The 23,987-nt window shown below is 42.8% G+C and overlaps 1 protein-coding gene and 1 long non-coding RNA gene across 14 annotated transcripts in view; one reads left to right on the forward strand and one right to left on the reverse strand.

Annotated features, from left to right (window-relative positions):
* HIPK2 (homeodomain interacting protein kinase 2) overlaps nt 1–23,987 on the reverse strand; it is a 193,608-nt gene that overhangs the window by 167,836 nt on the left and 1,785 nt on the right. For 10 of the 13 annotated variants that reach the window (XR_013353325.1, XM_077850122.1, XM_077850124.1 and 7 more), the window contains exon 2: nt 22,132–22,261. The exons of 2 other annotated variants lie outside the window; for them this stretch is intronic. Coding sequence is in view for 9 of the 11 variants with exons in the window: in XM_077850122.1 (XP_077706248.1) it covers nt 22,132–22,261 (130 nt within the window). In the remaining 2 variants the exon portion in view is untranslated. Of the gene's footprint in view, nt 1–11,345; nt 11,425–22,131; nt 22,262–23,987 lie in introns of all 13 variants that reach the window. One more of the 13 variants, XM_077850129.1, reaches the window with a different exon arrangement.
* On the forward strand, nt 16,686–21,196 carry LOC144284937 (uncharacterized). The gene is made up of 3 exons (XR_013353327.1): nt 16,686–16,833; nt 16,993–17,172; nt 20,994–21,196. It is a non-coding gene; the product is annotated as an uncharacterized LOC144284937 (long non-coding RNA).

The following is a 23,987-nucleotide window of genomic DNA, read 5'->3' on the forward strand; positions in this document are numbered from 1 at the left end:
GATGCATTTTGATGTTCTGCCTTGAGCTTCCAATCAGGACAACTGTGAGAAAGAGCTCTAAGAACCCAGCTGTTCCTCTGCTATGGGAATGTTACACCCTGTTCATGATATCACTTGGTTCTTCCTAGATGAAAAAAGTCTATATGCAAAATTTAGGTTAAAAATGGGATGCCTCTAGGGCACCTGGGTAGCTCCGTGGGTAGATCATGCTTGATTTCAGCTCTTGATTTCACTCTTGATTTCTTGAAATCACTCTTGATTTCAGCTCAGGTCATGATCTCAGGGTTGTGGGACTGAGCTCCCATGCCGGGCTCTGTACTGGGCATGAAGCCTACTTAAGATTCTCTTTCTCTCTCAAAAAAAAAAAAAAAAAAAGTGGTAGTGGGGTGCTCCTGGTTGGCTCAGTTGGTAGAGAAGACTCTTGATCTCATAGTCATGAGTTTGAGCCCCATAGTACAAGGACAGTTAATAAACAAACACGCTTTGTTTCTCTTAAAGTTTCAGGATGTCTTCCTTGTCTGGCAGCAAGAATTACTGAACTGACCACATTTTCTCCTTCTCTTTGACCCAGTGAAGCTCAGAGACATGAGGCTAAGCTAGAGCAAGGTAGAGGTCTCTCACTGTCTAAATATCTGATACTTTTTCCTCCTGCTTTTGAACTTTCATGTTTGTATTTTTCCTGTTCCTGTTCTTAAATCCTTTTTTATAGTGTAATGGTTATTTTATGTGTTTATACTATAAAATAAAGCATAATTTATAGACTAAGGTGAGGTATAAATACTTAGTTGGATAGAACTCAATGAAAATAATTACCATAGCAAATAGACCCAAATTTAGAGAATGCCCATAGTTTAAAAATATGATACAATCAGAGAAAATTATTAATATGTTGAAGCTGACATTGTAAGTTGCCTTCCTAACATCCATTCCTGCTTTCTCCTCTGGCAGAATGCTGATTAGATTCAAATGTCACCCCCAGCCCCACCACCGCCACCGCCAACCACCTCCCATCTTCCCCCTTAGTGGCTCAAGATCCCATCTTGATTGGTCTAAGCTTAAGCACTCCTGTGACTGAGAGGCACTGATCTGGGCTGGGCTGTTAGCAGTTTTACCCAAGAGAAGGGAGAAGAGACAGCTGGGGGCCTTTAGGGAAGGCTTCCTTGTTTGATGAGTGGGTTATTTGCATGGCTGGATGGACGGAAGGACGGACGGATGGACAAACATGGATTTCTGCAGGGCCAACCACACCAATTTTTACTATCATTAAGTGCTAGGTACTAAACCGCACACTTTGGGAGGTCCACGGATAAACGAGAAATGACAAAGGGCTGGAGGAGGTAGATGCCGTAAGAACAACACTCCTCGAAAGGCTCCTCCAAGTGCAGCTCTCCAGGGGCTCCCCTGAACCTCAGGAAGGCCAGGAGGTTAATGTCAGATAAATGCTTTGAGAGACTCCCCATAAATACCAAATTCTCCACCACTACATAGGCCTAGCTCCTGTTCTTCCTCAAAAGAAGAAAGGAGGAGCGAGGGAAGGAGGCGAGGAGGAAGCCCAAGAAGGCTTGCTAGTCTGTTTCAAAGGACATTTGCGTCTTCTCCGGACCAGGTAATGGTGCTTCTACATTAAAATGCAACCGTGCTCGGGTCACCAACAATCTGCTTTTTCTCTTAGAGACACCAGACACACGTGGGCCTGCCCACACGCGTGGAAACTATTCGAGATGTTCTCCGACCCACCTGCTCAGCCGCCCCCTCCCCGCCACGGACGCATCTTCTTCTGGTGGAATAAGTCCAAGTGCTGTTCCGTCTCTTTGCTCGCTGCCTCCCTGCTGCCACTGCACCTGGAGGTCAGCAGTGTCCCGCGCAAGCCTTGCTCCCCTCGCCGTCTCCAGGACACCCACCGAGGTATCCCGGAGACACCTGAAATGTAACCCCTCACACAGCTCTCCTCCACTCTCTGAAAAATCTCGCACACGGCAAAATACAAGGATGTTCTCTCATCCTCTAGTAACTCTCGACGGCCTGGCTCTGCATGGCCTCCCAGTACGCCCCCTCGTTCCTCGGGGTCTCTGCACATGTGCTCTCTTGCTTCCACGCTCACCGCTCTCCCTTCTGCACCAGATCACGTCCACCTCACTTCTGAACTGCTGAAAACCCCAAATCTTCCCGATTTAGCACCCAAAGCTAATTTCTTGAGGTTAGGACCCCTACACTCAATATTCCCTCAGTCCTCACATCTGTAGGCTTCTTTTGCTTTTGAGGACAGCATTCTCCAAAGTCACCTCCTATAAAGCAAAGCCTGTCTCTCACTGACCTCTATGTCCTCGCAGCAGAAACAAAAACAACCAACTGTGCCCACGCGCGTGGAGGAGCGGCTGCACCTGCTCTGCTGACGTATGGGGGGATCCCCTCGCCAACCCTCCAGCCGGACCGCAAACGTCCCCACTTCCAATTAGTCTGACACCACCCTTGAAGCCTGCACTTCGGCACCTCGGATTCTGTCCCGAAGGGGGCCTGGGTGACAGATGAGGCAGACAGGAGCACAGGTGTGTCCTCACAACCTGGAAACTAACTCCAAGGGCGCGTCCCACAAGGGGGCATCTCTACCTACGCGCAGGAGGGCCCAGGGGGGCATGTGTCTCAGGGATCTTCTGCTCGCCTTTACAGTGACCCAGGGGCATGGTCATGTTTTCTATTCCATTTCGGGCAGACTTGCCACATCTCACACTGTTCTCGGAGCCCAGCCGTGGCACTCACCTGAGGCTGGGACGTGCGAGAGGAAAAGGGGAAGGACCAGTGGAGAAAGATACCAAATGTCGTGAGTGCTAAAGCACATTCCGACTTGGGGCAACACACAGAGAGGAGCTCTTGGCTCACCATGCATCTGTTCCTGCAAGATACCAAAAGCCTTGTGCATATAGTAGCAAGCCTGCTTTAAAAAACATTTTTTTTCTGGTTGAGCACAACAGGGAAAGTTGTAAAAGTAAAACTTATGTCTGTTTTAAGATTTTATTTTTAAGTTATCTCTACACCCAACGTGGGGCTCAAAATCACAACCCTGAGATCAAGAGTCATGTGTCTTACTGACGGAGCCAGCCAGGCACTCCTGTCTATGACTCCTAGCGCTTCTGCAAACGATCACTTGGAGGACCAAAGGACGGGGTATTTGTGCATGTGTGCATGCACACACCCAACACGGGCCCCGGCCCCCGCCCCGATCCAGCAAGGTACAAGCAGTTAAAGGGTGAGCCTGTTCCTTTAATGATGCCAATCGTGAGATGGGGAAGGCGCCAGTGGAGAAGGCATTTAAAGCAGATTGCCCCATTTAGGGAGATATGATTCTTGGAAATGAAGATTGGCACTCTTCCTAGACTAAAGGTTGCACTGAATAACCAAGGAGCAGGAGGGCGACAGCACTGCCCGTTGGGCTGCAACCTGACTTCAAAGACGGGAGCCAGAGGCAGAAATGGGAAGAGGGGACGGGCCCAGGCCTCAGGCTGTGACCTGTTCCAAGTGAGCTCCGAGGCCCATCATCTGAAATGGCCTGTCCCTGGGTGGCACCCTTAGGAAGTGGGGGGAAAAGCTGCTCAACACTCAGGCCCCAACTGAAGGGCTGGGAGAAGAGAGGGCCCATCAGGCCCTGGTCTATTAATTTCAGAACCATTTCAACAATAGTTCTTTTACCTAAGTCTCTCCCACCATAGAGGGAGCACAGATTTTAGGTGCTCAAGAAATGCTGTCATCTGGTTTTGGGTAAATGAAACACCTGGACTGAAGCTTCATTTTGCATCGCTAGAACACAGAACTGGGTGTATCAGATCCTTCTGCATGGAGGTCATGAGGAACAGAGCCGGGACCACATCCTTCAGTCACATTCTATCCCATCAGGACAACCATGTTCTCTGTCAGAAGGAATTTTAAAGGTCATCTCATCAATCATCCATTTTATCCTGGACCCTACTCTCCAGCAGGCCCAGCAAGAGATGCTCATCTTGAATTCCTCCCAAGGAATCACTGTTCTCCAGTACTGGCCATTTGTGGGGAGATTTCAGCATTATAATGTTGTTCTTTACAGTCTGATTAAATCTACTCCCTGTGGCTTTCAAATCACTGGTTCAAGTTGGATCCACAGCTCCTTTTTTTTTTTTTTCTTAATCCATCTGCCCTTCAGATATTGCTTCTGTCTCATACAGTTCAATTCTCAGTTCCTTTCAGACAAATGTTTCCTTACAGCAAATGCACATGCTTCTGACCCCTGTTCTACCTTCCCCATCTCAGGCCCAGACACTTGAGGAAAATCAATCTGTCCCAGTCAATGAATGAGGGAATGATTCAGTGAATTAGTCCATCTGTCTCTCCCTCTTACCCCCAACCCAAACATGCCTAATTTAAGGGTAACAATCATGCTCAAAGTCACATATTTTGAACAAAATCATGGTGATATAAAAATTCAGGACTGTCAGCCTCCCCAAGTCTCCTGCAAACACACATATGCATACACATACACACACACTCTCTCTCACACCTATTTTTATAATTAAAATATCTTTCTTCACGCACTGACATTAAGGAAAAAATAATCATTTCTTATTCAAGATTATTTTTCTGTCATTTAATTATTTCCCTTTTCCTGTAAAAAAAATACTTATTTTGGTTATCTTCTCTTTTAAAAAAAATTTAATATAGGCATTAGGTTCACAGCAAAAATGAGAAGGTACAGAGATTTCCCTTATACCCCTTACCCTACACATTCATCAGCTATGCTGTTAAGTATTTTTTTTTTTTTAAAAGATTCATTTTGAGAGAGGGGAGGGATGGGCAGATGAAGAGGGAAAGAATCTCCAGCAGACTCCCTGCTGACTGAGGCGCCCAAGGCAGAGCTTGATCCCAAAACCCTGAGATCATGACCTGAGCTGAAACCAGGAGTCAGATGGATGCGCAACAGCCTGAGCTACCCCAGAGTTCCTATGCTGCTAAATATTCTCTAAGGCTAGCTTGAGACCTTAATCTTAATCAATATCACTTTTTTCTATTGTTAAATGTGATCTGTGTCTATGTAGCCACCTTCTAAAGGAAATTCTAAAACACAGCTCTTGGTAAACTTAGGACTTCTCAAATATATGTGAGCTGATTGGTCTCATTCAAAATACCCTGTTCCCAGGCCCAGAACACCTTTAACTAAGTTCTTATCTTCATTTTTTATATGTTGCTAAATAGTCTCCAATAACAACAGAATCTACAGCTTAAAATCATCCTCCTGAAAAGATAATGAGCCTCTTAGACATATGTACCAGCAACTCTCATTCATTCTAATGCAAGAAAAATTAATGCTCATCATCACAAACCATGTATCATACAAAACTGTCTTTACTGGGCTGTTGGATTAACACATGACTTTCCCAGAGGGGGGAAAACCACCCTCTAATTATATTTTGCCCACGGTAAAATAAAATTTAATTTATATGTGCTAAATCACATTTTAACTTTAAAAAGTAGAAGTGGCCCAGAAATATAATAGAGCCAATCATTCATTAAATAAGACTTTACTAAATTTCAAATATTTGCCAGGCATTATGGTAGACACTGGGGATTTAGTAGTGAAAGCCTACTACTCCCTGTCCTCATGATGTCTCACTGGTGGGGGAAGGGAGGGTGGTGTTGGCAAAAGGAAACTAAATATATAAAGAAACCAGCAAAAAAAAAAAAAAAAAAGAAACCAGCAAATCAGAGCCACAACAAGATACTGCTTCACATCCACAAGGAAGGGCTATGATTAGAAAGACAGACACCTGCCACAACCTGGATGAACCTTGAAAACATTACGATAAGTAAAAGCCGCCAATTGTAAATAACCACATGTTGCATGACGCCATTTATAGGAAATTGTAGAATAGAAAGGAGATTAGTGGTTTCCAGGGAATGAAGAGAAGGTAGGACAGGGGAATGATTATCAGTGGGTGCAGGATTTCCATCTGGGTTGTGAAAATGTTATAAAATTGGATAGTGGGGGGATGCCTGGGTGGCTCAGCATCTGGAGTCCTGGGATCCTGGAGTCCTGGGATCGAGTCCCACATTGGGCTCCCTGCATGGAGCCTGCTTCTCCCTCTGCCTATGTCTCTCTGCCTTTCTCTCTCTGTGAAATGAATAAATGAAATCATGAATAAATGAAATCTTTAAAAAACATAAAAATAAAAAATAAAATTGGATAGTGGGGAGGACTGTACAGTTGGACTGTACAATTCTGTTAAAGTCCTAAAAGCTACTGAATTTTACCCTTTAAATGAGTGAATTATACCTCAATAAAGCTGCTTTAAAAATATGCATGGAAATCAACAGTCCTCATAGATGCAAACGACCAGTTAGAAGACAATGACTTTGTTTATAAGTATAAATTTGAGATCTCTACATAAGCTCTACACAAAGAACTTTAAACATTATGAAAGTACAGAGGATCCCTGGATGGCTCAGTGGTTTGGCATCTGCCTTCAGCCCAGAGCATGATCCTGGAGTCCCGGGATTGAGTCCCACATTGGGCTCCCTGCAGGGAGCCTGCTTCTCCCACTGCCTATGTCTCTGCCTCTCTCTCTCTGTGTCTCTCATGAATAAATAAAATCTTTAAAAAAAAAATTATGAAAGTACAAACAAAAAGAACACATGGAAAGAAAACCCGATCTTAGATGAGAAGACTCGATCTTATAATTTATCTGTATGTGATCCCATACAGAAATGCCAACAGGTTTTTCTGAAATCAAGACCTGTGGATTTCTCAAATTCATATGGAAAAAAAAAAAAGAAAAAAGAAATCAGGGAGGAGAGCCAGGAAAATTCTGAAAAGGAAGAGTAATGGGGAAGAACTTCCATATCCTTCAGATATTAAATAAAAGCATACACCTCAATAATGGACAACAGACCAACCAATGGAAAAGTATAGTCTAGAAACAGACCCCATGCCTACAGGAATTTAATACTATGGGTACTATGGGAAAACCACAAGCTTTTCAGTAAATGGTATTGGGATAACTGAGTATTAAAAAACAAAGTTGGCTCCAAACCTCAGAACATACTCTAGTTTTTAAAGAGAACATGAACCAAGATGTAAGTGGAAAAGATGAAATGACAAAAGTGCCAGAAGGAACTTAACAACCTAAAATAGGAAATGTCTTTCTGATTCTGACTCAAAATACAAAAGCTGTAAACAAAAACATAAATTTCATTTCATAAAATTAAACAGACTTTTGAAGGGTAAAGTCACCACCATAAGGAATCAAAACACACACAGCCAACTGGAAAAAAATATTTGCAACTCATATCACAGGCAATATAATATACAAAGAGCTCTTAGAAATAAAGAAGACGAGCAACACAGTAGGAAAATGGATAAAGTTCAAAACACAGTTCAAAATAACATATATATGATGACATTTACATAAATGAAAAAAATGCTCCACCTTACTTATAAAAGAAATGTAAATTAAAACTACATCAAAATATCATTTCTCACCTATCAGCAAAAATCCACAAAAGTCTGACAACAGATTCTGTAGGAAAAACTCTAGGGAAAAAGGCACATTCTTTTATTGTTTATTTGAGTGAAATATAGTACTAATCTTAACAGGAGGAATTTATCAATATCTCTAAAAAAATTACAAGACATACTCCCCCGTTGGCCATCCAATCCCACTTATAGGATTATATGCCAGAGATACACCTACAGGAATATCAAATGACACATATATAAGCTTATCCATTACAATAGCAGAGGAGTGGTTACAATCCAAGATTATGTTAATATTCCATAAACCACAGTATGTCAATAAAATGGAGTACTTTGTAACCATAAAAAAGACTGAAGATCATCTCTGCATACTAATAGGGAGAGAAAGCTAGAATACATTATTAAAAGAAAAAAGTTAAGATGTAGAATATATAAGGTACATCACCTTTTGCATAAACAAAGGAGAATAAGAATATGTATACACACACATAATTTGAACCTACAAAATGAAAGACTTAATTAACAAGACATTGACAAAGATGGTTATATGAGGGAACAAAGCAAGGGCTCACTGTGCATATCTTTCTATATACAGTTGTCCCCTCCTTCCCCCATCCATGATTTCACTTTCCCTGGTTTTAGTTACCCAAGGTCAACTGCAGTAAAGCAGCAGATAATCTTCTTTTTGACGTAATGTCAGAAGGTCAAAAACAGCCTGACGCTATGTAGCCATGCCTACGTCACTTACCTCACCTTCATCGCATCACCCAGGCATTTTATCATCTCACATCACAAGGTGAGTACAGTACATAAGATATTTTGGGAAAGAGAGACCACATTCACATAACTTTTATTACAGTACATTGTTATAACTGTCATAACTGCAGTTACTCTTTTGCTGTGCTTAATTTATGAATTAAGCTTTACAATAGGGATATATCATAAAATGTAGCACATATAGGGTTTAGCACTATTTATAGTTTCAGGCATCCACTGGGGGACTGGGAACATATCACCTGCAGATATGGGGAGACTACTGTAGTTTAATTATTTTAACTTACAAACATAAGAAATATAGAGAAAATAATAAATCCCTATATACCTTTCATCTAGATTTAATATCTACATAGTTTTGACCTCTGAGTCATATAAATGCATTCCCTATCCCAAAAAAGCTAAATTAAAAAATTTCTTAAACCAAAAAGATATGAGAAGAAATGAATCTAACATATGTCAAACTGAAGACACAATCACCCCGAGGAAGAATTTATTTTTAGGTACTTTAGAACACAGTTTTTAATTGCACATCCTTAGGTGGACACATTCTAAGGACAACAAAAATGACAAAGATGTGTTAAATTCTCCTTTGTAGTTTCTGGTGTTTGTAATAATATAGGCATTGGTGTTCCGAACTTTATTCTTATAAGGTAAACAAGAAATAAAGATTTTTCTGTAGAACAAAAAGGATTTACAATGACAAAATTGAGTGAAAGCACAGGCAAATGTCCATCGAAACTTTTAACAATATGTATCTTTTAGTTCTGTGAAACCAAAAAATCTAGTTTCTGAAACTAAATTTTCAAAATAAGTCACCTCTATAGCAATACCACTCCTAATGCTTGAACTGTGGTCTCTAAAACCACTGTCTGAGACCACTGAAAAGTCCAAGATGAGCCTGGGGCATCTTGCATTTAGTAAGAAAGCTTTTCAGGCTTATGAAGGGCCTGTCAAAACATAGTAGCTACCAGAAGGGGCTTCACTGCTTGAAGATATAACAAAAAGATTAACAATTAAAACAACCAAATCAATAAAAACCCATGCCTGTACAATGATAAAGACAGAAAAAAAAAAAAAAACTAATTTCTTCACCATTTGAAAAAGCTACTACACAACTCCTTTCCTTGAAAATTAAGGAAAGAAGATTAGCAAAGATCCTGCCTTTCCTATTAGAACTATTATTTCAGGGTAACCAGACAGCCCCCAAAGATGAGAGCTCTACAAAGACATCATTTCACAAAACCTAATGAATGTATGATGATGGCAAGACTCATATGGTACTACAAGTACTACAACCATTTGGTAAATAGTCTCTATACCAAAGTTACACCACAGATCACTTTTGGCATCAAAAGGAAAAATGGAACTGGACAGTGAAGGGTTTGGGGTTATCACAAACCTAACCCTGGGGGCCAATCTTAGCTTCACTAATAGTAGTTCAGTGGAAGGTAAATAAAGTGCACAGAATCACCTTCAGGGATTCTAGCATAAAATGGTGAACCTGAACCCATGAAACCTTTAGATAAAGCAAATACGGGAGATGGAGAAGCAAGCCCAGCACTGTCCTAAAGAAACAAGCCCACAGGGGTGCCTGGGTGGCACAGTCGGTTAAGCATCCGACTCTTGGTTTTGGCTGAGGTCATGATCTCAGGGTGTTGAGATCGAGCCCTGTGTCAGGCTCTATGCTCAGTGGGGAGTCTGCTTTAGATTCTCTCTTCCTCTAGCCCTCCTGCTCCTGCCCTCTCTTGAGATCTCAAATAAATCAATCTTAAAAAAAAAAAAAAAAGGCAGCAGCAACCCACAGATGGAAAAGTAAGAAGGTAACTGCCCATTTCTTCAAGGAGAGACTATGCCAGATTCAGAGACCAAAAGGAAGTTATAACCAGACATACTGCATGGGCCCCAATTAGATACTGATTTCAACAAACCAGCTTCAAAGGACATTTGGGGGCCAGCTAAGGACATCTGAATATGGACAAGGAATTAAATAAAATGAACTTAACTGAAATACAAGGCTGGAAACTATTCACTGAAAAAAATAGTTAATATAACTAACCTTGGCTTTTCTAAAAAAGTATTTGTACATGTATATGCATAGGAAAAAACCTGCAAGATACAGCAGTGGTAATCTCAGTGTGTGTGTTTTACTTGCCTATACTTTCTTTTTCCACAAGTAGTATTTCTATAATACATTTGAAAAAAAAAAATTACAGGTGCCTGGGTCACTCCGGCAGTTGGGCATCTCTTCAGCTCAGGTCATGATCTTGGGGTTCTGGGATCGAGCTCTGCCTCGCACTCCCTGCTTCAGTGGGGAATCTGCTTCTCCCTCTGCCCTCCCCCTGCTTGTGCTTTCTCTCGCTCTCTCTCACTCTCTCTCAAACAAATAAATAAAATCTTAGACAAAAAAAGAAGTTAAATAGACTTGAAATCTCACCATGCTAATCTACAAAAGGCCATCTAAGAAATGATGTATTATCTTTCCAAAATATGTTGTCTGCCCATCTCTATCTAGCATGCAGGATTCCTGGAATGACTGGGGAACAATCTTTAATTCAGAATTTCATTGCTAAAATGATTCTCTGACAAATCAAAGATTTCTTCCCCAGACTAATACCACATAGTCTTTAAAAAAAGTGCCAAATGCCTCCTCAAGCACACTTGATCCCCACTTCCCTGTGAGAAAACATTACCAGCAGAATTCAAAAATTCTCCAGGAGCAAAGGGAGCCCAGCAGGACTTTACACAGCACTCAAGTCCCAGGGAGAAAACACGGGACTGGATATACCTGTTGGCAGAACACACCCTTGGACAATAATGACACATTCACACCCATTTACAAATCCACTTCTCAGGGTGACTTTTCAACCATCACTCAATCTTAGAAGATATACTGTATGCTCTAAAAAGGGTGACTTTTTTAGGTCTCTATATTGTAGCTTCAACAAAAGTCTGTGTGAACAGAAACTGTGCTATACATACAATCATTCATTGATTTAGCAAGTCTTAGGAAGTGTGTGCAATGGGTGTGAAGAGCCCTTGAGCAGAGAACAGACACACCAAGATGTGTTCTTACCCTCACAGAGACTGCAGTCCAACGGGGGAAACAGGTGGAAGACAAACCTGAATAAACAGGTACCCGAAAATTCTAAGTTCTGTGAAGGAAAAGAACAGGGTGTCTTGAGATCAGAAGAGGGATACCCCTCTAATTCACACAGGAGGAAGCAACATTTTGGGTATGACTGCAGAGTGAGGAGCAGTTAGTCAGGCAAGAGGCAGGAGAGGATTCCAAGCAGCAAACAGTCACAGACCCAGAAGAGGCCTGGACAGGGCAGAGTGGGGAAGCCTGGCATAAAATGAGATTGGGCGAATCAGCAAGGGACCCTGGTATAGCCATGAGAGTCAAGATTCTGGATTTTATCTGAAGTGTGATGGAAGTGTTTGGACATCTGAAGTGGGAGAGGAATCAGATCCAACTTACACTTAATATGGATATTGGCAAGAGGTTCAAGAATGGCCATGGGGGATAGGCAGGTCAGGAAGACAGTCCAGATAAGGCACTGTGGTGGGTTAGATGATGCTGGCAGGGTCTGGGGGCCAACCCAGCCAAAGTCTGTTTTGTAAATAAAGTTTTATTGGAACACAGTCCCACCCACCCATTTATGTGTCTACAGCTGCTTTCACAAATGCAGAGCTGAGCAGCTGTCATGCAGACCATCTGGCCGGCAAAGCCTAAGACACAGTTGACCCTTGAGCAACACAGGTTTGAACCCTACTCGCATACTTACTTGTATGCGAGTTTTTTTACATTGTCTGGAAAATGTATTTCCTCTTCCTTATGATCTTAATAATTTTCTCTTCTCTAGCTTATCTATTGTAAGTAGACAACATATAACACATATACAAAATATGTTAATCAACTGTTTATAAGTAAGCTTCCAGTCAATAGCAAAGTATTAACAGTTTGGGGGGAGTCAAAAGCTATACATGGATTTTCTACTCTGTGTTTTAATGTCCCTAACCTCATGTTGCTCGAGGGTCAACTGTACCTACTATCTGGCCCTTTTCAGAATGAGTTTGCTGACCAATGGGCCAGGGGATGGCAGTATAGGGAGAAATGGATAGGTTTACCATATACAGGTGGGTCTTCTTCATTATCCAAGGACTCCGTATCTGCAAATTCACCAACTCACTAGAATTTATTTGTAATCCCAAAATCAGTACTCAGAGGGTGCTCTCACAGTCTTTCCCAGACATGCATGATGCATGTGTTCCCAGCTGAGGTCAAACGAGGCCATGCTTGCCTTCTGGGTTCTGTTCTTGTACAAGTACACTTTCCACTCACCCTTTAGTACCATGTTGTTTGCATTTTTTTGTGGTTTTTATTGGAGATTTAAAAATGGCCCCCAAGCATAGTGGTAAAGGATTGTCTAGGGTTTTTTAATGCAAAAAGGCTGTGATGTACCTCACAGAGAAACTATTTGTGCTGGTAAGCTTCGTTCAAGCATGAGCAAATAATGTTCTACCCTGTGAGTTCAATGTTAATAAATTAACAATATATACTAAAGAAGGTGTCTTTAGAGAAGCACACATAGACAAGGTTATGTATTGATAGGCTGACGAAAGTGACCAGAGGCTTGCAGGATGCTAACCTAGGAGCACTGGTTCAGTATTTGCTAATTCAGTATTTGTGGCAGCTTTACAGAACATAACTCTGGCAAGAAACAAGAATAGCTATATTTGGGAGGCAAAAATCAATAAAACTTGGTGATGGATTAAATGTGAAGTAAAATTAAGTCAAGAATGACTCCCAGGTTTCTGGTGTCAACTACTGGGTGGAAGATGATGCCATTTATGGAAATGAAGAATTGTGGAAAAGGCACGTATTTCAGAGGGTTGACCAAGAGTTTTTCTTTGTACACGTTAAATGTGGTACCTGTGGGACATCCAAATAGTGATGGCAAATAGACTGTTGGCTCTACGACTTTGGAACTCAAAATATAACTATAGGTAGAGATAGAAGTTTGGGAGTTACTGATACATGTAGATGGCACCGAAGCCCTTGGAAATGAGGAGAGAGGACCCAGTCCCTAGAGCAGTGAGGAACATTTCCTTCCTGAATGAAAAGGTCTAGGTAAACTTAAGGCTTTAGGTGGTTTGATTTATTTAATCTATAAATACTTTGGGAGGAACATCATCTAGAGCCCAATAAATGTTCATACCCTTTGACTTACTAATTCTAGTATCTTGTGATAGTAAACCCAGAAATAACCTTAACATTTGGGGAATGTTACACTGATAAAACTATTGATGTTTTCCTCTATAATTTCTTCCACACATTCTAAGCTTAGAAATTTCAACTCCTTCAGAGGTTTGATAAATACCCGCTTCTAGCTCTTTCAAGCTTTAAAAAACAAAAACAAACAAAAAAAAAGGATTACTTCCCTTTACTTGCTCAAATGCACACTGCTTCAGGTAGGGGTTTTTGGCCTGTTTTTGCATTGCAGTACACCCAGCAGCATCTAGAACAGTACCTGGCATGTTGAACGTGCTCAACAGATTTTTGTTGAATTTAACATTTTAATCACATAGAATTTATGTTGGTATAATGATGTGAGGTGAGAATCTCCGTTGAGATTTTTCAAATTGCTATCATATGGTCCCACTCCCATTTGTTAAATCAGGTTTCCTTTCGCCCACTGCTTCATGGCACCTCCTTCATCATCTATTAAATGTTCACAGACAACAGGGCCTTAAATCTGGCTCATGCATTCTGCCCCACTGATGGGTCTGTCAAATTTCGTGCCAAATTTGATGCTTTATGGTTTTAACACATGGGAGAGCTAGTCCCTTTGCTCCTCTTCTCTTTCAGGCCTGACTGCTCTGTGCCTACCACCTCATCCTTCAAGACCAGTAGAAGTCAGTTTCTCAAATTTTAAGACATATATGTAGATTTTTGAGTGAAACAAAGAACATCTACATTTAGAGAAAAACCAGAGAAGACCGTATTTCAAATTTTACTCCCTCTTCTAGGAAGGGGTTGGGAAGGACTTCCTGCCTTGTGGTGAGGGGTGTGAGCTCTGGGTCCACAGTGCCTGGGGTCAGGGTCAGCTGTGGGACTCTCAAGCCATGGAAACTTTCTGTGCTTCTGAATATCACAGTGGCAGCAGAACCTACCCTACAGCACTGCTTCAAGGATTCAATGAGTTAACACATGTGAAACCTTACAACAGAACCAGCAACAGCTAGGGCTTGACAGGCATTAGCTGTTGTTTTCATCTTTTCATCACACTTTTTTCTTAGAGGTCTCAGTAAGATTGTTCTCAGATGTTTTATCTGTTTTGCTGCTCAAAGGGGGTTCATGTCTTGGCTGCCTTTTATTATATCCATCCTATAGGCCAACCAGCAGACTAAACACCAGATCATCATGTCAACATGATCCTGGTTGATGAAGAGGAGGCAAATGGGACAGCAGAGCCTCGGGAAGGTGTGTGTGACATTAACACTCTAGAACCATCTGCCTCCACTGTGGCTACCCCTTCTCCAGGGATCCTCGTGGTGTATCTCGTTGTGTGGTGCATGGACCACTTCAAATCACCTGTGAGGCACAGGCTGGGCTGCCGGTCAAGACAAGAGCATGCTCTAGTTATCAGGTGGAGTGCAAGCCCTGGCTCTACCAGTTGCTTATGAGACCTGAGACACATTATTTAACATCTCTAAGCCTCAATGTCCTCTTGTACAAACAAAGAAGATCATAGAGCTCTGTTAGTGAATGGAAATATATTATCATCCCACAAATGACGCCTGCCCAGTCTACTCTGGGACCCCAGGGCCAAACTAGATGAACTACAGACTGGCTAACTCTTGTAGAAGAAGAGACAGTAGGTCCCACCCTGGAGTTTTAAAATGGGGCCTCTTTTCTCTTGCAGTCAGAGGCAGGAAGGCCAAGGGACTGGATCTGTACGTTGTCCTATGGCTTCAGGAAGTTACGGCCACGAAAGAGCAGTAGAACTGAAAATAATGCTAATGTCGGGTCTCTGACTCTCACTTGTTCAAGGGAAGTTGTCATCAAAACAACTACCATCTTATTTTAAACAGGTCCTGATTTTTCATTCTGAATACATTCATTCTAAAACAGGGGTTCTCAATTAGAAATGCAAATTCTCGAGCCCCACCCCAGACCTACTGAAACAGAAACTCTGAGGGTGGGGCCTACTGATGAGTTTTAACAAGCCTTCCAGGTGACTGAGGATGCCAGAGTCGGAGAGCCACTTCTCCCAACAGTGCCCGACACAAGTGGACCAGGAGGGTTCCACATGTCCCTCCACTTAGACCCTCGCACCAACAAGTATATCAAGGCGAATGCATAGCCAAGGTACACAAAGAACAAACAGGTAGGTAGGTAAAGGAGCCTGACTGTGGACAGATGAGTGGGAAGTAATAAGTAGGTGGAAGCAGAGAGGTAAGATGACATCAAGGAAGGAGAGGAGAGCCTGTGCACCTCAAGGGCTCAGACAGACGAAACAGAAAAGCTGTAGGATTTACTAGGCTCTCTGTCAAGTTTCACTGTGGGAGGGACATACTGGTTATTGAGCTACCTTAGCAAGCAACAGGAAATGGGTCAGTTTCACCCACTTTGCTTTATGGAGCAACCAGCATGTAAGATCCAGGCTGAGGAGGGAGAAAAAGGAAAGCCAAATATCCATGAAGCAATCACCAGCCCTGGCTTGTATAAACAGGAAACATTTCAGGTTGCTTTCGTTGCCTCAGATTTTACAGCAAGAAGTCCCCTTATCGGCACTGCCCACAGACAGGGGGAGGGACGCATCGTGCTCATCTCATGGGCTGGGCCCCATGCTCTTCTGACCATCCTCCAGGTCCCTGGGACCCATGGAATCCCTGCCCGAGAGGCCTCATGCCAAGGGTCCCAGCCAGGTCTTCCCCAGGGCCTCTGGCTGCAAGTTCTGGTCATGTCAGTGCCGGGGGGGGGACGACACGACTCAGACTCTGAACTGTACCTGGAGGATTAGAATTAAAAAAAAAAAAAAGCTGCTTAATAGCTAGACAGTACTCTGAAACTCACCATGGTTGTACTGGTTTCTCTTTTGTGACTTCTCTGTTTTTGTTAATAAGTAGCTCATGATGACAAGCTGCAAACTTTCTCAGGGAAACATGATGAACACCTTCCTAGGAGGGATCCCTGGGTGGCGCAGCGGTTTGGCGCCTGCCTTTGGCCCAGGGCGCGATCCTGGAGACCCGGGATCGAATCCCACGTCGGGCTCCCGGTGCATGGAGCCTGTTTCTCCCTCTGCCTATGTCTCTGCCTCTCTCTCTCTCTCTCTCTCTCTCTCTCTATGTGACTATCATAAATAAATTAAAAAAATAAAATAAAATATTAAAAAAAAAAAAAAACACCTTCCTAGGAGAAGACTAAGCGCTGGAGCTGAAGGCATGGGACCTTGCTTTCCTTGGGGAAGGGGGAGATACTCCCTCCCAATGAGCTCAGTGAGGCACTGTGGGCTGCCAGGACCCAGGAGAACCACCCCTCAGCAGCTCCCTTACAGGTGGGTCTGGGGGAGGTTAGTGGCTCTGACAGCCTTGCTGCAACCACTACCCCTGGAGCTCCACCTGCTAGTGCAGCCCAGGGAAGCTCCCCGCCTCAGGGGTTCGGGGTTCTGAGCCTTCTGTGCACACGCTAGCCCTGCCTCCTCCCTTCTCTCTAGGTTGACACCAGGGCAGCCTCTTCACTGCTCTCGGCCTGTTTCCTCTTGTCAAAGGTTGATACTACTGTGTGCAGATCCCACTGGGTTTATACTGTGCCCGGTAAGATCCTTGAGATACCGACCTCACTGTGAGAGAGCCCGTATAAAGAAGAGATTCTTCAGAAAATCAGGATAAATACGGTATTGCCAACCCCTGCAAGCCTTCCTGATGGCCATAAGGTGTGGGGAGGAAAGCGAAAGGGAACACGTATTGAACCCCTGGGTCAGGCATGCTGATAAGTGCTCTACACATGTTCTCCTATGTGACCCCAACAAAAGGCCCAGTTGCATCTCCACGGTGCTCACACCTTCCCCTGCAGCACACGGCCTCCCAGTATGGCTCACCCCCTGGCTGCCTCATTCTACTATTATATCCAGGCCAGGAAAAATTACCTTGTTCAAGTATCATTTTGATTATATTGGTCCCCTTCTCCACACCATAAAATGTCTCTTGAATTAGAACCCCTTTTAAACCTTTCAACAACAGATCCTAAACACTTACCGTTCTCGTCTGCTGGTCTATTTTGTGCTTACCACTGTAGCCAAGCAAAAATTACTTTGCAAATGAATTCCATTATGCACTCTGCTTATTCACCTTGTTAAGCTAGCACAAGAGTTTTGGCTGTTTTTGTCATCTCTTCGTATAGGAATACCTCATTTATCCGACATCCTTGAAATCAGCTGATCCACAAAATTGATCAACATAAATCAACTACCCATCTTCCAGAAAGTTAACCCTTTAGGCAGCCTTAAATCCGTTTTTGAAGTCACGGTACAATGAAATGAGAGCTTCTTTATTTTAACTGTTTTCTAAAGGAAACATTTCTGTAATATATTAGAGAACCTCCCAGTCTCAGTTAACGGAACATAATGAATATCGATTAATCTTTCCCTGATGGGGCAGGTCATACTTAATGAATAACAGTCATCATACTGTGCTGGAGCCGCGAGTGTAGATGGTTCAGGGGATAACGCTGAATGCATGTGCAAGCGTGCTTGCTCTCTCTTGACTGTAATGAGCTCCCCTGAAATTTAGTTTCCTGTAGAAGCTGCGATCAGCCTGGATTCTGGGGAGTAGGTGCAGTCACATAGAACTCAGGAAAGTGTAACTTGCTGCCTTTCTGCACAATTTCAAGAATTTACATGCTGGTTTTTGTCAGTGCTCCATAAATTCTTCATTAGAGAGAGAGAAAGAGAGAGAGAGGGAGCATATACTTCCACAACCAGCAATAAACCAGGGTTTTCCAAATTTCCTTGCCATAAGACTTTTAACAGGACTGCAGGCACACATACCATTAAAATTTTTTCTTTAATACCTTTTGAAACTAGAAGTTCTACACAGAACTGGCATGATGGATCACTTTGCTTATGATAAGCTCTTGGAAAAATCGTCTTATATTGTGAATAGCAACTCCACTGGTTGACTCAATGAGGGAATACTGATATGAAGGAAAATGGTAAAAATACAGAAACAAACCTTATTGCATCAGGATGCAATCTGTAACTGCGTGAACCAAACGCACTTTTCTACCCAATGTTATGGCAGCTTCCGCTGTGATCTTTCCCTGAGGACGGGCAGCACAACCTGGGAGGAAACGCTCCTTTTGCTCACATATTAGGCTGCATTCTTTTTGTGACAGTGAAGGTTTTATAAAGTCTACAGCATTAGCACGTGCAAGAGTCAATCAATCTTAATTCTGCTTAAACACAGTGGCATTTAATTAATCAGAACCTACTAGAGCAAAAGAAGTTAGGCAAGAATTGCTAAAACAGACCGCTTTCAAAACACTACAAATCTCTTCAATGCCATGTGTAGAAATAAGTGGCTGTAAAAACCACAAAATTATTTTGCCGTTTTCAAGGTTTGCTCTTTTTTTTTTCTTTCTTCACTGGCAACTATTTTACTAGCTTACTTTGTAATGGTAAAGTCGCTCATCAGAAAGTCACAGGTTGAATGGCCCTGTCCATCAGTATCTTTTGCCTTTTCTGCTGTTGGCTTGAGACCAAAGACAGGAAGGAATCCCGGCTGCCAGGCTGACTGGTAGCCACTCTCATGAACACTTAGCTTACTCCTCACAGAGAACCTGGAAAAACAGGTATGGCTTTAGCTGACTCAGAATCTGTAAAGAATTTGACAAACTGTCCTTTCTAAACCTGGATGAACTGATATTACACTGAATCATCCAGATTCTTCTGTGTCTTCTCTTCTCTTCTTTCAAGAGCAGTTCAACTTTATACACTTGGGTCCCTGCATACTGTCTGTCAGATCTGTAGGAAGATAAAGTTCTAAAGAGCTGGAAGTAGAGGGGTGAATTCAAAGTGATCAAGCAGATTCAGAGTCAAGCAGAAGGTGGAACAGTTGGGGTAAAGGATGGCTCGATATGCACAGAAGGCAAATAAGGACTCAGGACCCAGGTGAAAGCAAGCTAACTATCAGTTACCAATCCAGGGCTGGTGTGATGTAAGTTATTACTTAGCTATATTAAAGGAAGAGTCAATTCAACAACTGTTTATGAAGTGCCTACTAGGTTTAACGAACTGCCCAGCTACTGTGGGGGATACAGAGATGAATCAGATTTGGTTCTTGCCCTCCAGGGGTTCACAATGATGCAAGAACCTTGAAGTCATTTTTCTTGTGTACACTGTACTAATGAGACCATTTTTAAAGAACTGTATTCGGTTTCGACCACCACCAATCTTTTTTTTTTTTTTTTTTAATGTGGAGAAACTAGAGAGAGTTCAGAGGAGGGTGAGGACACAGAACAGGCTCTATAAGGAAAGAGCTGTAGAGACCCAGTTATTATCTTCAAATATATGGAAGGTTTTAGAGAAAAGAACGGAGCAAAAGAAAACAGGTTTGAACGAAGGCAGGTGAGATTTCAGGTGGACTCAGGAATTTCTTGGCATTCGGGTAACCTGGAACTGGTTACTGAGGGGGTTCCTAGTGTGGCCTTTTCCTGGAAAAAAAAAATTGTTTTGATGAACTGACGATTTCAAGTTATGGACACTCACGTTCCTGAAGACAGGAGGATGAACTACACATCTCCCGAGGTCCTCTCCTGCCCTGGGTTCCAAGCCCCCTGAGGGACAGAGCTGGGTTTTCTCCTTCTATGACTCCTGGAGTCATCTGCTGAGCGACCAGCCCATCTACAGCCCAACGAATAGGTACCACAAAACCACCTGGAATATGCGAACTCAGGCAGGCGGCAAAGCCAGGAGTTAATTCTCCAGCCACCTATGATGCAGGGGGTCCATTCACAACAGAACCCAGAACCCTAAACACCAAAAAAAAAAAAAAACTAACATCTCTCAGCAACCTGTGCAAATTAAAAACATATTTACATTTACAAGGATACAAAATGTAAGTAATGAAAGAAGGAATGAAAGAGGAAGAGTTGGTAATTAGAGATGGTAATTTCTAAGGAAACTTGTAACAGGAATTTCCTACATTCTGAAATACTTGTTTGATCCAAATAAAAACAAATATTTCAAGAGAAAATAGGGAAATAGGGTCTTCCCTTTACACCATGAGAATGATCAGTGAGTTAAGAATTAAAAAACTGCAAGGGTGCGTGCATGCGTGTGCACACACACTCACACACACACACATTCTATCTTGAGTCAGGCCACGGTCCAGTGAGCCCACGTGTACTTCTGACTTTCACTTCCCATACCCCCGGACTCCTCGAGGACAGGGACCCTACCTAGATCTTGTTAATGAGTTCATGAAAGCTGTGCCCTGTCTGTAAAGCGGGGTGACAGCGTCCCCCTGGTGGGGCTGGAAGGACAGTGAGTGACTTCATGTGAGTGGAGTGCACCACACAGACTAAGTAGAACCTAAGTCACGCTTAGCGCCAATGAACTTCAGGCATCTCCGTTTCTTTTAGAGGAAAAATAAAGACCTCCCTATACTCCAGCTTTTCAGTTTTTGTTCATTTTTCCTTTTTTTCCTCCCCCCACAGAGGATTGCTGTATGAAATGGAACTATTACGAGTTTGGGCCTTTCAAGTTCACACTCTATCGATGGTTCCATGAAGTTGGCTGGCATTATTCTGAATCTGGTCTTTGATAGCAACCCGAAGTGCCTGAATTGTCATCATAAGACTACCAGAAAGCACTGGCAAATTACATTGTTCAGAGAACAATAAAAAATGGTTACATATCATACCCTCTTGATCATCATGACTTTGTTTCATATAAACCTCAAAGGTGGTTCCCCCAGATTAGTCTCTATGGGAGGAAGAGAAATGAAGAAACATTAAAAAAATTAAATGTGAAGACTAGAAGCAGCCGTAACTTGCATAAAGCACCAAATGCCTTCTTGTAGGAAAACTATGTTGAATGCATGATGAGCCAGACCCTGGCCAGGGGTGAAGCGGGCGTCACGCCCCCTCCTCCCCCAGGAGGTCCTTGGTGAGCCACCTCTGGCAGCAACCTTTCCCCGGCCTGCCTGGGGTAGGGATGTATCCTGGTCAGGGGTGAAGGTTATCTTTCATACTTCGGGATACTTTCACAGAGGCAGCTGCAGCCCCTGAAACTTGGCTCTAACGGTTTGTTTCTTCATTCTTAAAGTGGCATAGAATGTGAGAAACGCTCTACCTGAAACCAGCAGCAACTCAGTGGGAATAGACATCTAGAAAGGTCACAGAGGGGGTTAAGAAGGCTCTTTCTTCTGTGGCCATAGGGGGTTTATTGTTGCTGGTGCCAAACTGGAAGAGGAATAGCAGGAGATTAATAATTGAAATGTTGCTATTATTGGTTTTCTAAACTATTTGCGGGCTCTTCCTTCCCTGGAGTCATCATGCCTGTAAGCAGCCCCCCAAAACAGAGGGATTTAAAACATACTAACAAAATGCCCGCTACAGCCAGGCACTGTACACGTACTCAATTCTAATGGAATCCTCACACAGTCCAGTGAGGCTTAAGATGAAACAAAGCTCCAAGAAGTTAAGTGACACGCCCAAAGTCACACAGCTAGAGTCGAACCCAGGTTTCTCTGATTCCAGTATTCTACCATACTGTCCGGAATCAAGGGTAAAATTAATGAGCCTTGATTCACTACCCAAAAGCGGTGAGAATGAAAACAATATTTATACTTACTCATTTTAAAAATATAAAACACAAACACAGGAAAAGATATTTTAGAACATGTGTCATCAAATTCTTTTAATGGAAGATGATTCAGAATCCATTTCTTGGTAGGCATTTCGGTAGGTGTCTTCAGACCCATCTGATGAGAGATTTCAGTATTAGAGTTTTGGGAAGTCTGTGTAAGCCAATACTAATTGACATGACACATCTCAGGGATGGTGGAACATAATTAACTTGGAATTCAGGGCCCTCTAATTCAGAACCCATGGCAATATAGACCTATGTCGCTGGCCTTTGCACTACATATTGAAAATAGCCTTACTAAGCAAGTTGATGGAGTAAACACAATTGCAAGGCAAATGTTTAACTTTATAAAGAAAATAAACCCTTTCAAAGAAGTTTAACTTAATCAGTACCAAGTTCCTGAAAACGAATGCGCTATTTATAAATCTAACATTAAAAGCAAGTAGCGGGAGACTGCCAACACTTTGCTACCCATTAATTTGTATTATCAAACATACCCTTTTACAAAGACTGAATTTCTCTCTAAACAGCTGGCAGTTCAGATGCCTCACTGTTGCATTCAGGCCTTTCACCCCACAGCCTAACCTGGGGCAACTGCGCCCCACTTAAAGGAATGAGCGCGTGCCCGAATTCCAGCTGAAATGCCTCACCTGTCATTATACTGCTCCTGAGAAGAACCCCATGTTCGATTTTTTTTTTTTTTTTAGCAGCTTGGAAACGATTAGAAATCTTCTTGGCAAATTCCCCAGGAAAAGCCCTGCTCCTTCAGGATACACACAGGGGGCCCATGCATTCTGACTGGGATGTGGTAAAAATCCGGCTCACTGAATCCAGTGGATATCGCCAAGAAGGGAAAAAGGAGGTCACCGGAGTCTTAGAAGCACTCATCAAGCTAAGTGAATGTAGGTTCCAGGAGTACAATCCTTCATGGAGGTCACCTGTCTGTTTTAGAGCATGACCAACAGGCTCCTTCAAAAAGACCTAGGCCTGAGCTTGTGCCCAGTGAGGCTGGGGAGAAGGGGGGGGTGCTCGGGAAAGAAGGATAAAGAGGCCCAGAAACTCCAGCAGAGGCAAAGGGTACAAAGTGTAGGGACAGTTAAGACAGCGCACAGACAAGACTGAGAGAAACTCAGGGTGGAAAGAGGTGACCAGGTAGGTCAGCTGGAACAGTGAGTGAAGCCTGCAAATAAAAATAAGTGAGCTCCTGAGACCTTTGAGATCCACGATTATGCTTAAACCTTAACATCTTACACACCCACAATTCTTTATCTGTTGTAATGCACTAAAAGAACACTGAAGTCAGAACGAGAGTGCCAACCAAGTCTTAGCCTCCAGGGTATGGCTACCTTCTGTATAGATTTAGAACGAAAGGAATGGGAGGTGAGCAGCACAGTTCCCGAGACAGGCTTTCTACAAAGTTGACAAAACACATCCCAAACCCACGGACCCAGCCAGCCCCTTGCAAAAGAGAAAGCAGCCGTCTACTATAGTTCTGAATTCAATGCCAAGTTCCCTCCCTAATGCACGCCCGGAGTGTCCAGCAGAGGGAGTCTCAAGGAGGTACTTAATAAAGAGAAAATTGTTTCATTTTAACACTCCATAGACAGTGGGAGCATTGACTGTAGCCCCCTCCCATAGACACAGACGAACAATGAATGCCCGACATGGGTTCTCCTAGCAGGTTCACAGAGCCACCGGCTCGTTCCATTCTGCGTGGTGGAGTGATCAGAAATTGCGTTTTGTTTTGTCGAATGGTTAAATGGACCTTGTGTTCTTCAGAATCAAAGAGGAAAGCCCCTGGAATAACATCGCTCTGTTGCCTTCTAAACAGCCCCTTTGTT

Source organism: Canis aureus, chromosome 15 (genome assembly GCF_053574225.1).
Source record: "Canis aureus isolate CA01 chromosome 15, VMU_Caureus_v.1.0, whole genome shotgun sequence".
Lineage (NCBI taxonomy): Eukaryota > Metazoa > Chordata > Mammalia > Carnivora > Canidae > Canis > Canis aureus.